The following is a 15,544-nucleotide window of genomic DNA, read 5'->3' on the forward strand; positions in this document are numbered from 1 at the left end:
CAAGCAGCTCTTCGTTGTGCATCAAGCATTGCGCTGTTTATGACTTCAAGCCTATCAACTCCTGAGATGAGGCTGGTGTAACTGACGTGAAGTGGCTAGCTAGTTAGCGCGCACCAATAGCGTTTCAAACGTTACTCGCTCTGAGCCTTCTAGTAGTTGTTCCCCTTGCTCTGCATGGGTAACGCTGCTTCGATGGTGGCTGTTGTCGTTGTGTTGCTGGTTCGAGCCCAGGAAGGAGCGAGGAGAGGGACGGAAGCTATACTGTTACACTGGCAATACTAAAGTGCCTATAAGGACATCCAATAGTCAAAGGTTAATGAAATACAAATGGTATAGAGGGAAATAATCATATAATAACTACAACCTAAAACTTCTTACCTGGGAATATTGAATACTCATGTTAAAAGGAACCACCCGCTTTCATATGTTCTCATGTTCTGAGCAAGAAACTGAAACGTTAGCTTTTTTACATGGCGCATGTTGCACTTTCACTTTCTTCCCCAACACTTTGTTTTTGCATTATTTAAACCAAAATGAACATGTTTCATTATTTACTTGAGGCTAAATTGATTTTATTGATGTATTATATTAAGTTAAAATAAGTGTTCATTCAGTATTGTTTTAATTGTCATTATTACAAATACATGTTTTTTTAAATCGTCCGATTAATCGGTATCGACTTTTTTGGCCCTCCAATAATCGGTATTGGTATTGAAAAATCATAATTGGTCAACCTCTAATAAATACCCGCTGCCCGTATCTGCACGAATACTAGAGTTGAGGTTAGATAGGTGTACTAGTTAGAATTGGGCCGGGGAGGTTCCATTTTGTCTTGGTTGTCCTTCACACTATGTACCATACTAGTCGTGCAGGCTTTTGTCTCAGTCTAAATTGAGTGTAGTTGAGTGTATCATGGCTAGTAATGTAGACAAGTTTGAGTGACCGTCTGAAGCACTTTTAGAGCAGTGCACTAAAAAGCAGTTGGCACAAATTGCTGAGCACTACAATATTGTATTGTAAAAAGTTGAAAGATATTATTTAGGCCAGTCTAAAAGCCAAACTAGTTGAAGGAATCCGAACTGTTTGAGATCGATGGTTTAAGTTTTGAGCAGCAAGATTTGTTAATTCTACAACTAGAAAAAGAGCAGATTAAACAGAGTTGGCAAAATGACATGGAGCAGTATAAGCTAGACCTAATCAGAGGGTAAGCTTAGGCAAGGGTCATCAGTTTCATCAGTAATAAACTATCCAACAGAGGCCATTGTAAGGAACTTTTTCTTCAGAAAATCTAGAGATTTAGAGATTCTAGAGATTGGTCTGATGCAGATCGTACTTTACCGCTACAGTGTGTGAACTAGTCAAGTTTGAAGCCTATTCAGAGTTAAGTTTAGCTGAGAGTCAGGTCTGTGAAACTGGAAGTGTACAAGTCTACAAATTGGTCCCAGAGACTTATTGGCAGTCAAGGTGACAAGGAAACCTATTTTGTATTTGCATGTCATTTAGTGTCTCAGTTTAATTGTTGGTGCTCTGCCTCAGAGGTAGATACCTTTTGAGGAATTGTCTGATCTGGTGGTACTTGAGCAGTTTAAGAATTAAATACCAGAGCGTGTTGCAACTTATATTAGTGAGCACAAGGTGAAATCTCCTAGTGAGACAGCAGTTCTAGCAGATGAGTGTCTTGATCCATAAAAGCTTTTGTTATGGATCCTGGTAGTGATACTGAATGAACATGCCAGTAAAGAGTACTTCTCCCCTCGCCAAAAGTTTAAGGTTGGGAGCAGATCAATGTTTTCCTAAGGTTGATCGTGGCTTATGAGGTAGAAATGATCTAAACAGAGTGTGTAACTACTGTCAAGGTAAAGAACACTGCATACTGTATAACAGCATGAGAAGCATGCAAAACATTTTGGCAAAGCCACTGCTTCTGACTATGCTGCATACATCTGAGTGTTACATCTCCCTGGTATGACGTGATGAGAAAGTGCCAGTCAAAATCTTGCGAGACATAGGCTCTGTGGAATCATTTGTTTGTGAATCCGTATTGTCTTCTGAGTCAGATACAGGTGATTCTATAATCATTTGTGGGATTGGGTTGTTCATTTTTCCTGTTCCTGTGCATACATTGCAACTTGACTCAGATCTTGTAAAAGGTTTGTGTTGGTGTGCATCCTCCTCTACCAGTTAAGGGTATTGATCTCATTCTGGGTAACCACCACCTTGTGGTTACACAGCAAACCCCTGTTCTCCCTGCTCCCGAGGAGTCAGAACTCTCCAGATAGTCCAGTTATCTATCCGGCTTGTGCAGCGACATGTGCCATGAGGTGTCAGTATAACTGAACAAAATGGTCTGCTACAAAACCGTTTGACTTGCCTTTGCCTAAGCATCTCGACTGTTTCTCATGATGACTTGGTGAAAGAACAGCGGGATGACCCGTCTTTGAAGGAGCAGTTTGACAGTGTTGCCAGCTGATGGGATAGAAGGCTCTGCACAAGGTTACTCGCTTCAAAGCAGTATGCTAGTTCACAGGTGGGTGCCACAAGGGGAAAACTTTGTAGGTGATCCTATCATGCAGATTGTAGTGCCCTCAGATTGTAGTTTCACCAGACAGTGCTTTAAACCTCCCATGTTAATGTTGCTGGACATTTTGAAGTTAAAAAAACGTATGACCGTATTTTGCGTTACATTTTCTGGTCAAGGTTGAAACGTGACATTTTTACTTACATTAAATCATGTCACACATGCTAGTTGACTGGTAAGCCAAATCAGTCAATTAAATCTGCTCCTCTGTATCCTATCCCTGCCGTTGATCAGCCTTTTGAACATTTGGTCATTGACTGTGTTGGTCCTTTGCCCGCTCTAAGTCGGTTAGTAGCTATTTGCTTACAGTGATGTGCCAAGCAACCTGGTATCCTGCTTATCCACTATGCATAACTACTAAGTCTGTTGTGAAGGCTTTAATCGCAGTTCATCTCTGTATTTGACATTCTTAAGGTCATTCAGAGTGACCACGGCTCTCATTTTACCTCCCACATGTTTCCGCAAGTGCTACAGCAGCTTTTTCCAGCATAACCAGTCCTCTTGGGGTGCGTTAGTGCTTTATCAAACCCAGAAGTCTCTCCTGCATGCATACTGTACAGAGCTAGATTGTGATTGGGAAGGTTTGCAATGGTTACTGTTAGCAGCTAGAGAAGTTGTCCAGGAGAGTATAGGATTTAGTCCAAATGATCTGGTTTTTGGCCATGCAGTGCGTGGCTCTCTAGCTGTGTTCCAGGACAGCTGGGGAACAGTAGAGCATCGACTCCTGTTAAGTCAGATGATAGTTCACTTAGAGTTAGTTGTATCTGCATTCTCAATTGCCCTAGACTACTTTTATATAATACGTTGCATTATATTGAAATTTGCCTGCTCTATTGAGGCATTTGGATGACTGTAAACATACTGAGTTGATTACATTTATTGAAAGTTATCCTGCACTGTTTTCTGATACACCCTCTCGTACTCATCTCATTATGTTGATGTTGGAGATGCTCAGCCAATAAGGCAGCGCGTCTACCGTGTATCTCCTGACAAGCGCAAGCACTTAGATGCAGAAGTCAAGTACATGTTGGATAACGATATTGCTGAACATTCTTTTTCCTGTTGGGCTTCACCTTGTCTGTTAGTCAAGAAGCCTGATGCATCTTTTAGGCCATACACAAACTATCGTAATGTTAACAACATTACAAAGCCTGACTCCTTTCCTTTTCCTTGTATGGAAGATTGTGTTGATCAAGTGCGTTCTGCAAAAATTGTGAGCAAGGTCGATCTTCTAAAAGGGTACTGGCAGGTTCCCTTGTCTCCTAGAGCAAGGGAAATGTGTGCTTTCATCACAACTTCTTATACAGTTATGCCTTTTGGTTTTCGTATTGCACCTGCAACATTTCAGCGCCTCATGAACTGTCTGTGGTTTGGACGGATGTGTGGTGTACTTGGATGACATGGTCATTCATAGTGACACCTTGTCTCAGCATGTCCAATGTATACACGCACTGTTTGATAGGTTGGCTTGGATGCGTTTGACAGTTAATCTGGCCAAATGTGAGTTTGATAAGGCAACGGTCACTGAACACTTTTCCCAGATATGGTTCGCCCAGTGCGTGCCAAAGTTGAAGTTGTTGAGCAGTGTCCGCCACCGATGACTAAGGAGCTTATGCACTTTCTCGGTATGGTTGGTTATTATCTACGCTGCTGTAAGAACGTCTCCTCAGTGGTAGCACCCCTGACCGACTCGCTTAAGGCTCAGATGAAGTATATTTGGTCGGACAGATGTCAAGCAGCATTTGAGAATGTAAAGACATGTGTTCTGCTCAGTGCTCGTTGCCCCTCGTTTGAATGACCTGTTCATACTCCATGTAGATGCTAGTAATGTAGGCCTTGGTGGAGTTCTGTTACAGGCAGATGAGTTACTTCTCGAAGAAGTTGAATTCATACCAGCTCAATTATTCTGTGGTAGAGAAGGAAGTGCTTGCGCTTATTTTTGGGCTCCAACATTTTGAAGTGTATGTTGGTTCTGGTGGCACCTCTCGTGGTGTACACAGATACTAATCCCCTGATGTTTCTGAGGTCCTTGCAGAACCCAAATCAGAGGCTTATGAGGTGGGCGCTGTTTTTGCAGCTGTACAATTTGGAAATTCGCCCAATTAAGGGCAAAGAAAATGTCCTTGCCGACGACTTGTCCCCTGGATGGCAGAGGTGGGTCAGGGGATACAGGTGGATGTTTGTTTGGTTTGGTAATAATTGATGCAATAAGGCTTTTTTCGGGAGGGGGGGGGTGTTTCTGTTTTGTTTTGTTTTTGTTTCAGGTTTGTGGTGGAATCCCTTTGTTGGGAACTATGAGCCAGGTCGTAACATTGAACATCTTATTCCAAAATCATAGGCATTGAAATGGAGTTGGTCCCCCTCTTTGCTGCAATAACAGCCTTCACTTTTCTGGGGAGGATTTCCACTACATGTGGGAGCATTGCTGCAGGGTCTTGCATCCATTCAGCCACAAGGGCAATAGTGAGGTTGAGCACTGATGTTGGGCGATTAGGCCTGGCTCTCATTCGGTGTTCCAATTCATCACGAAGGTGTTCGATGGGGCTGAGGTCAGGGCTCTGTGCAGGCCAGTCAAGTACTTCCACACGATCTCGCTTTACACCATTCTAGCAGACGCTTGGCATTGCACTTGGTGACCCTAGGTTTGTGTGCGGCTGCTCGGCTATGGAAACACATTCTCATGAAGCAGCATATGTTAGGAAGAACCCTACAGCCTTGAGCTTCTGTTGGGACTTTTCCATGACGGAGAAAATTACCTGGTCTGGAAAACAACCCTTAGTCTCCTATCTCCTAGTCACATCCCCTAGCTGCATAGCAGTGTTTTCCCTAGACCCTTTAGCATTTTCATATCTGATGGAAGTGGATAGGTGTCAACAAACAGGTGGAAGGAAGCTCCCCTAAGTCCATTGGTAAACTGCAGGAGGAGGTTATCTGCGGTTCAGGGCACCAGGCACATTGTTCAAATCATGCTCCATATATTAGGGCATATCAGCGACTGCTATCTAGCTCAAATTCATCTCTATGTCCAGTGACTACGATTAAATCTGACAGCTAACTGTTTTATGTGCTCAGATCAGCGTTTATTTGCAGGTCAGGGAATTGTTTTAAGAGTAATTTTATAATCTAACCATTTTGAGTCATACCATTCCTGTTACATTCTGTATACACTGATTGCCGGGGCATATGCTTTGAACAAGTATTACGGCATATCTGCAGGAAGCCGATTTATAAATCCAAACCCAATTGCAAATGCATGCACTCAGGAGTGTGGTAAAGTGTAAGCAATTCACAATGTATGCCAACCACCCTGATATATCAGAGGCAATATTTAATATAACACGCTACCTGTGATCGCCCCGGGCTAGATAATTACATTCACTTCTATCTCCCACATTTCCCTCTGCACTACAGATGCAAGGGAGTGAGGATGAGGAAGCTAAGGGGGATGGGTGGAGTGGCAGTGGGGTCTGAATCGATATAGAAAATATTTTATAAAGGGAATTTGAAGGACATGAGTGCATTACCATCATTCGGAGAGAAATGTCTGTTAAACGAGTGAATACTTCAAGCCCCAGAAAGAAAATTAGAATGTTAAGGCGGTTTGTATTTGTTTTTAGATACAAAAGATGGAACGGCCTCGGAGACGAAAGCCACTTTGAAGAAATGACAGATTTGAGATGATACATTTATAGTTTCCTTGGTGTCTGTCTTTCACTCCATAAATACACAACAATAATACCCTAAAGGTATTGAAAATCAATTGAAAAAATCAATTGAAAATCTTACTTTTCTCAACTTGCCGTCTGATATCAACTTTCCTTCATCTGCAGTTCAAACTGTCACCAAATGACAGCGACACTTGACATAATATAGCATTTGAATAAAACATCACACCTTTAATGTATTTAATTGGATAGCTGGTGGTCCTTTTCTTAATGATTACATTGTCTAGACAAACAGCGAAGTAACACTGCACTCTAAGTGAATATCACCCTTAGGGCAATACATGTTTCCTTCCAAATGAAGACACACTGGTTGGTGCTGCTGTTGTACTCTGTCACATCAAACAGATCATGCTTTTGTAATCACATGGCATATACAGAGCAAAGCATGACCGACAGCAATCCTCACCGGCGGCCATCTTAAAGGAGATAACTTGCCTCCTGTCATCGCCCAGTGGCTCGCTGGTACACCCATTCTAACTGGATGAAAATGAATCTACCAAAGTCAATTCTGGTTCTACCTCCACGTAAGAGCAGCTCCCGCTCAGCCCAGTCAAAGCTCTTCTCGGCCCTGCCACCAAAGGTGGAACAAACTTCCCCCTAAAGTCAGGAAAGCGGAGTCCCTGCCCATCTTCCCGAAAACGTCTGAAACCCTACCTCTTTGAAGATTATCTCAAAAAACTCTCACGGCTCCCCGCTACAGATGCACAAAGATCAGGCCCCAAAACATGCTAACCTTTTACCATTACCAATAACAGGGAAAGTTAGCATTAATGTAGAAGTGTTCAGAAACATATTCCATTCTTATTTACAATAAAAGTGACTCTAAAAGGACACAATACATGATTTACCATTCATTTCTATTGGGCACAGCATTATCCAAAACAAACTGCAAATGCATCCAACAAGTTTGTATAGTCACAAACTTGATGTGGTCATTGACTGCTAGGAATATGGGACCAAATACTAAACGTTTTACTGTGCTTCAAGCATTGAGCTGTTTGTGACTTCAAGCCTATCAACTCCCGAGCTAGTTAGCGGGGGGCGCGGTAAGTGTTTCAATAGGTGACGTCACTCGCTCTGAGACCTTGAAATAGTTGTTCCCCTCGTAGCTTTTGTGGAGCGATGGGTAACGATGCTTCGAGGGTAGCTGTTGTCGATGTGTTCCTGGTTCGAGCCCAGGTAGGGGCGAGGACAGGGAGGGAAGCTATACTGTTACACTGGCAATACTAAAGTGCCTATAAGAACATCCAATAGTCAAAGGTATATGAAATACAAATCGTATAGAGAGAAATAGTTCTATAATTCCTATAATAACTACAACCTAAAACTTCTTACCTGGGAATATTGAAGACTCATGTTAAAAGGAACCACTAGCTTTCATATGTTCTCATGTTCTGAGCAAGGAACTTAAACGTTAGCTTTTTTACATGGCACATAGCGCATTTTTACTTTCTTCTCCAACACTTTGTTTTTGCATTATTTAAACCAAATTGAACATGTTTCATTATTTATTTGAGGCTAAATTGATTTTATTGATGTATTATATTTTTGGTTAAACTAAAAGTGTTCATTCAGTATTGTTATAATTGTCATTATTACTAATAAATAAATAAAAATTTAAATAGGCCGATTAATAGGTATCGGCTTTTTTTGGTCCTTCAATAATCGGTATCAGTATCGGCGTTGGAAAATCATAATCGGTCGACCTCTAATGTGTGTGTATGAATTCCTGCCTCGTTGTCTTTGATTATGGCAGCGTCCCCCTGCAGCCTAACATTTGTCTTTGTTATCAGCCAGACACTGGAGCTTTGAGAGGGCTGACAGTGTTGTCTGTCACAGCACTGGAGGATTCCTCCCCAGCCAGCTGCACTGTGAGAGCTGCTGATAGACATAAGACGTTCCACTGTGTAGATATCTCACTCACCAGCACTGATAAAAGGAAACACTGCTTTTTCATGGTGTTGACACGTCCTCTGAGATTTCTCTCTGGAATAGTCCCGAGAATTCAAACCGCCATGTTCTCATTAAGACTATTTTTGTGAGCAGGGACTGATGAGAACAAAAGTCCCAGAATCAAACTTGGATGCATTGGTTTTGTAAATGTGTCTGACTTTAACCATACAAGAGAATAAAAAACGAACAAAAAGGGTCCGTAGAGTTACTTTACCACACAAACCAGTCTGTTTCTGTTTGAGCCTTGTCTTTGTCATGCAACCCAAGCTAAAAACCAAGTGGTAGAAATACGGGTAAAAATAGTCCCAACACATTCACCAAGTGGCTGCACAGTTGGCATAACCCTCTTGGGAAAGCTCCTGCTACCTAACTACTGTACATCCCAATAGCCAGAGCCATATGCCATAAAGTACAGCACAGCAGTGATATGACTTGGATTACATCCCCCGTGGTACACAGCAGTGATATGGAGGACATATATTCCTCTGGGGGAGAACTTACCGGAAGGTCATCTGGAAGACCTGTCCCAGGTTTACTTGCTGACTTTTGTTGTTGTATCCATGCAGCATCTCCCCAAACAGGGTGTCATTGAAGCGGACATCCTGTCTCTGGCACTTTGGCCCCTCACAGTTCTCTTTCTGGAGAACACATGATCGTCCGTCTGACCCCAGCTTGTACTCCTGCACACACCTGAGTGGGGAGGGGAATTCAGGTGGCAATAGACATGCATAAAAACATAGTGTATACATTTAGGCACTGTACACACGGTAATACATGCCCGCATACACACACACACACACACACACACACACACACACACACACACACACACACACACACACACACACACACACACACACACACTAGAGAAAGTGTACCCAACTCATAGAAATAATAGATTGCAGAAGAATGTATGATTTAGCGGTCTAACATTTCAAATGAAAGCCCTTGTGTAAGCAGCGCAAACATTTAAACCCGGACTTGTCTGCATTAAAGACAAACTGTCGTTGGAGTTGCACATTCAGCATTTTCTACTTCAGAAATGGCTGAGATGCGCAAACCTAATGCTAATGAAACGCACAGACACACACAGACAGTCTCATGAATTAGCCTATAGTAGAATGCCATATCCGCGTTCTATACTGTACTCTGCCAACGCAGAGGTGAAAATGAGGATCAACCCCACAGTTGAGATCTGTGGATGTGCAACAGTTGTTTCTAACAGTTGTTTTGGCCATCTGTGGAGGTAAAAGGCTCTAGCTCTGTTTTACCCTTTTACTGTTCAATTCCGATCACTGACTGACTCACCCACAGAACATGAGGACGTTGCTGGAGGTGGGGTCCTCTGGTAGGGGCACCAGCTGTTGGAGACACAGCTGCTCACAGCCACCGTTGAAGCCATCCGTGCAGTCCGTGCCCTTTGAGTAGTCATAGCAACCCATGCCGTCCTTCATTGGCCGCAGCCCGTCGGGACACTGGAGGGGCAAGAGAGAGAAACAGACAAACAGAGAGAATAAGTAGGGGTCAACATATGTATGCAGATCAGGAGACAGACAGAGCAATGGTCTGCTCCAATTAACAACAAAGAACTCCATCCCCCAGAGTTCTCCTCTAGAGTCAGTGGGGATCTGATGAAGGAGATATGCAAACAGGTGACCCCCCCCCCCCCAGGGGAAGTGCTGGTTTAAACTAATTAAAACATCTACACGATCAGTCTTTGTGTGTAAAATAAAAAGTGGCTAATGTGAACCTAACTCACAGCTAAAAAATGTAAAGAAAGCAATCCAATGTTATCTGTTGCCTTGACTTTACTGCAAATGGCACTCAAGTCTTGAGAAAAAAACAATACACTAATATTGCAGTGAGCCACGACAGCCTTTATAATAGAAAGCTTGTGACCACACACATATAAATATTGCACTTGGGGAATAAATATCTTAAGTAGAAATAGAATGAAACAAACAGACATTCTATTTTTGCTCTATTATAGTGGCCACTATAGACATCGATCAAGTGCACTGCACATTATTACATTGTACACTTTCTGCCTGTGGACATCTGTTCTACAATGTGCCAGCAACAGTGAGAAAGAGGAAAAGTGTGTGTGTGTGTGTGTGGTGTTCCTTTCACCTCTATAGTGGCATCCAGCCAGGCCCAGTTCCAACTACACTTTCATCCCTAAATCCACGTGTTAAACAAGCAAAGCCTCATTTTCACCTAATTCTCTCATTCTGAAAATTAACCACATAGCGTCACTGTAGAGGGAAAACATTAGTTAACAGATAGTGGTTAGCTTGTTAGCTAGTTAACATTTCACACAGATTGCCAGGGTTCAGTAAGCAACTAGCGCGTTATAACTTGAGGTAACAGCAAGGAGTGATATACCAGTTAATACTATAGTGAATTGATTAGGTTACTAACGTTAGCTCATCTGATGTTGTAACATTGGCTGTCTGACTTTATTAGCCAGCTAATTTTCACACCATAAACTCAATTATTTGATCACATGAGTTGGCTAATGTTGCGCAACATTTCTCTGGCTAGCTAAAGGAGAATAAGATACATCTAGCAAGATACTTTAACAATGCTAATACTTGTTCCGCCACACTGTCTCCCTCACCTCAAACTTTCCAAATGCCAGTTGTTTTTTGGTTACAGCTCATGAAGTCCGCTTCATCACCTTCTCACCCCGGTCTCCGTGGTCAGCCTTCTCACCTAACCTTACCTTTTCGTTATCGTTCAGAGGACGCGCTGCTGTAACTGCCAAGCTGCCTTTCCGGAGAACTAGTAACTGGTTGTCTCTTCTTTCTTCCGTCGCTTGCTGCTCTGCATTCTGTTGTAATGTAAACGATTGGCTGAGCCTTGGATACAACCAGTATTGCGCCAAAAGCGCATCACTCAGAACGCTTACAGCTAGTAGTGATCCAACACCCACCGGCCCACCACCAAACTTTTCTCATCGGATCTACACGTATGACGAAGATCACCTATTTTGGATTCAAAACGACGAATTTTGCCGAAAGCCGACTCGTTTGCATTCCTGATGAAGTGTTGTTTGGCAAATCAGGGAAAGCAGTCAGAGCAGAACTCCCCAAAATCCAAATTAGTCTCAACCACATGCATAAATTTCACCCGAGATTCACTCGGAAAAGGCATATTATTTACAGCGCAATTACGCAGTATAAGTCCATACAGCTCCTCCAAAAACCTTTCAAGTGAGCAAACGGTTGTATTTAGACATCTTTTTTTTGTGGCCTGATAAAAAAGAGACTTATTTATAATGACTTGAGGCCTAATGGTGTGTGTTTACTTTAGATTAGTAGACTGATCTGAAAGCTCTGCTGGAGCAGAGTACAGTTTAGGGAGTTAGTGTGGTGATAACCTGACAGTGGTAGTACCAGACAGTCCCTGATGTTTTAGTGATAAAATGACTCCACAATCCAACTGCTCAAAAGCTTTCAGAAGTAAATTAATCCTAAATGTAGTAGTCGTTTCGGACAAGTTTTAATTCACTGCCAATTGCACCTCTTTATAGTGTAGGCCTACACTATAATCATGATGTGGCCATTACATAACAAAAAACCAATGCAACAATAGGTTTTGCCTGCTATCTTATGTGAAGTTGGCAGGACCACCATCCTTTCATGTAATCCAAAACCAATCTGATCCAACACCTACTGCACACAATCACAAATACAAATCGTTTTCAAATCTTCAACAACACACTCAATGTATGTATTACCACATGCAAACCCCCCAAATCCCTCTTATTTGATGAAAATCTAAACGACCCAGTGACATCTCTGCTCTGTGATCGTAGTGGCTGCTGTTGTTGTTAGGGACGTATCTGGGGTTTATCTCATGTGGATGACGGGCAGCCATAACAGGAGAGTGATGTTGATGTCAGACATAATACCAGCTGACAAACATTTCTATCCTGATGGATGGCCAGATGTCCCAGAGGCCATAGTGGCATGCCACCCCAGGGGATTGTGGGGTAGCATACAGAGTGTGACATTGCCCTTTCACCGACATCTCATGGCTGCTAAGTGGGCGACGGTCTAAACATGTGAGGAAGTACCATAGATGCATAGGTTGACCAGCTCTGGTAAAAAAAATGGGCATTTTATATTTGATTTTAGTATAGAGTAGTTTATATATGGCGTTCAATATAAAGTATTGATATGTCACTCAATTTCAGAGAGTGAGACATTTTTGAACCACTAATTTTCCCAGGAAGTGGATTTGATCTTTCTGGTGAACCCTTTTCGGTTGTAAGTATTGTGGTTATAACTCATACATACCGGCCATGATACATTGTATGTAGTGATAGACTTGTAATGTAGATAAATGAGCCCTGTAGCTGTGGTGTGTTCCTGTGATAACGAGACTATACTGTAGAATGACATCACACACACACACAATCCACTGCAGCTTAACCAATCAATACTCCACTGCTCCCATGGGTGTCTGTCATCTACAGTGTCAATCTGGATCTTTACCATTAGAACTTGTCACAATGGCGTCTGTACAATAATAGATTCCACAAAAGATCATACAGGCTTCTTGATGTTATCATTGGCCACATGGGTCTGATCAGAATTTATAATGACCATGGGAGAATAAATGAAGTACTCAGACGGAGTAGAAAGATATGGAGGGGGAGCGGGAGGTAAGGAGAGATGGGGAATAGGGAGATCTCCCTCACTTACACTGTAGAGCCTTGGAAGTGCTGTTTTACGAGCCTGTTAGGCTGCGATATTGATCAGCGTTGGAAATGGTGTCGGGGAGGCAGATTAAGAAAACAAATAAAACACAGTGAAACAATTACCCAGAACTCCAAAAGGGCAACAGTAAACGCCCAATGGCCGGTCCATAAATGAAGGCACAGTGTTATATTCTTATCTATCAATAGCCTAATATGGGGACTTAGAGAACACAAACACATACACACACCTCAGAGGCTAAATTCACCACCTCATGTGACTGGAAGCTATTAGTTATAAGTTTGTTCTAATCACCTTTCAACACCCCAAGTTTTAATCAGTTTCTGTGCAATTTACTGAGATCCTTTTCCTTAATGACTGGGGGCTCGGCTGACATACACATTCAAATGTTCAATTTTTGTAATTAATCTTAGCGCTTGGCATATCTATTCAGTGGATGAGGAAATAGTCAAGGAGGCGATTGCAGTCGTTGACCCCCATGTGTCATCATACACCAGAGACCGCCATATGGTGAGAAATGGGCTGGGATGGAAAAACAGGGAATTAGCAATGATGGGGGATAAAGAGGAAATACAGAAGAGAACTAGTGGGTTGATAAGTAATTCATATGTAGTAGGGCATTTTAAGTAACACATACACCAGGTAGAATACACTTTGAGAACGATACATGGTAAATCATATCGTCTGGTGATAGATGTCCAAATGTGTATCTATCTGACAGCTTGATTCGATTTGGAGCTGACAGAGATGTATGCCCATAGCTTTGTTATTTCTCCTATGGATCGGAAATTAGAGTGATGGAACAGCTTTATTCCACGAGTGCCAAAACACCGAGGACTGACGATCCCCTCAGAGAAATATGAAGTCTCCTGCAGCTGTTACGTTGTCCATTTTAATTCCTCCTATGCTTAATCTTCAAAGTGAAATGACACGGCTGTGTTTGATATTAGTAATACATTAGTATATTTTCAATGACCCCAAAGTCGCTTAAATGAAGAAACTAAACAACAAAAACAGAGATTAAAACAAGTCCATGCCAGAATAACAGCAGGAAGAAATGTTGACATGAAATAAAAGAGAAGGGGGATGGGCTTAAAGAAGGGAAAAGAGTGTGATCTGTCACTGTACTTTATGAGTGAGCGAGCAGATGATGTGTGTGTGAGGTGGGGTGGGGGTGGGGGGTGGGGGGGCTTGGTGGTAGGCCAAGGTGAGGCTTTAGGAGGGACTGAAATATAGAGGGAGGAAGTTCCAGAGCCTTGGAACAACCTGTAAAGTTTCTTAATTAAAAAAAAAACACTGAGCCTTTTTCTGAAATTAAATATTAATTGGATTTGTCCATGACTTCTCTTCAAATTTTAAAGAACAAATGGTCAAGTACCAATGCCTCACACACAACTCACAGAACCGAGAGCAAAAGGACAAGAAGAGATAAAATGTGGCCTAGAGCTCAATTCAATAAGACACATTGTTATTCTCCCTCCATCTAAACTAGTCCCTAAACTTTAACTTGTTCTACATCTTATTTTCAATAGTGAACCAACAAAGGAAAGGAAAGAGCAGGTGCTCATAATGTGTACTGTACAGAGCAATATGTTTAATGTCAAATCACAAAATCACAGTATCCAATTGCAATACATATATTTGTGAGAATTGCAATACATATCGTATCAGCACCACAGTATGTGATAATAACATTTCGTGAAGTCCCTGGCAATTCCCAGCCCTAATATCTAACTCAGCAAAGCTCTGCCAGTCAGGAATAGTCTCTGGATTTAATACTTTTCCCACCGGTTTAATGTGCAGACGGGCTGTGACTGAGCCAAATTGAATTGCTCCTCTTTTTTAACCCTGACACGATCTTATCAGTGAAGACATAAAACACAGCCCAACAGTGGATGGCAGATCTGCCTTGACTCCTAGATTATACTGTGATTATGACATCAAACAAAAGCCCTGATTCAATTGTCCCTCTTACTGCACGCAACGCCTGAATAGTCAATGCTTTTACATAGACGGTGGTGGTATTGCTCTTATTTCAAGGAACAGGGAGGGTGTATTACGTGTGTGGACTTCTTTTTTCAAAAGCCTGATATTAACGATAACAGAAAGTTCAATTGTGACAATGCAGTAACCTTATTGGATTCAAAATAGTTGAAAATATTTGGTTTTGAACGGCTCCGCTACTAATCCAAGCAAAAATAATAGGCCTTTTGGCCTATTATGGAGTTATGGCCACCATACATCACAATGATCGACTTTCAGGCAATACACTTCAACTTGAAAAACTTCAATAAAAGTCGGCCTAAAGGCTTATCTCTGCCCTTCGAGCCCAGCGAACACCAATATGTACGTCTTCCAGACAGGAGAGAACATGACCGAAGTTAATATTAAGGACATCACCCAGAATGAAAGTCTGTTTGTCATGGAGCATGACTTTGTTTGGAATTCAATCAATGTATGGAGGTTACCAAAAACTGTGGCTTTATAACGTTCAGTTTCAAACACCAGTGCTGTAACGGTTCTCTTTAGGTGAAGTCGAGTCAGACCAAAATGCGGCATGG

At 42.0% G+C, this 15,544-nt stretch overlaps 1 protein-coding gene across 2 annotated transcripts in view; it reads right to left on the reverse strand.

Moving 5' to 3' along the window:
- Positions 1-15,544, reverse strand: part of LOC124007025 (astrotactin-2-like) — a 528,751-nt gene that overhangs the window by 207,577 nt on the left and 305,630 nt on the right. For both annotated transcript variants that reach the window (XM_046317271.1, XM_046317272.1), the window contains 2 exons: positions 9,565-9,731; positions 8,758-8,946 (listed from right to left, as the gene is read on the reverse strand). In XM_046317271.1, the coding sequence (XP_046173227.1) occupies positions 8,758-8,946; positions 9,565-9,731 (356 nt within the window). The remainder of the gene's footprint in view (positions 1-8,757; positions 8,947-9,564; positions 9,732-15,544) is intronic.

Source organism: Oncorhynchus gorbuscha, linkage group LG20, assembly GCF_021184085.1.
Source record: "Oncorhynchus gorbuscha isolate QuinsamMale2020 ecotype Even-year linkage group LG20, OgorEven_v1.0, whole genome shotgun sequence".
In the NCBI taxonomy this organism is placed as follows: Eukaryota; Metazoa; Chordata; class Actinopteri; order Salmoniformes; family Salmonidae; genus Oncorhynchus; species Oncorhynchus gorbuscha.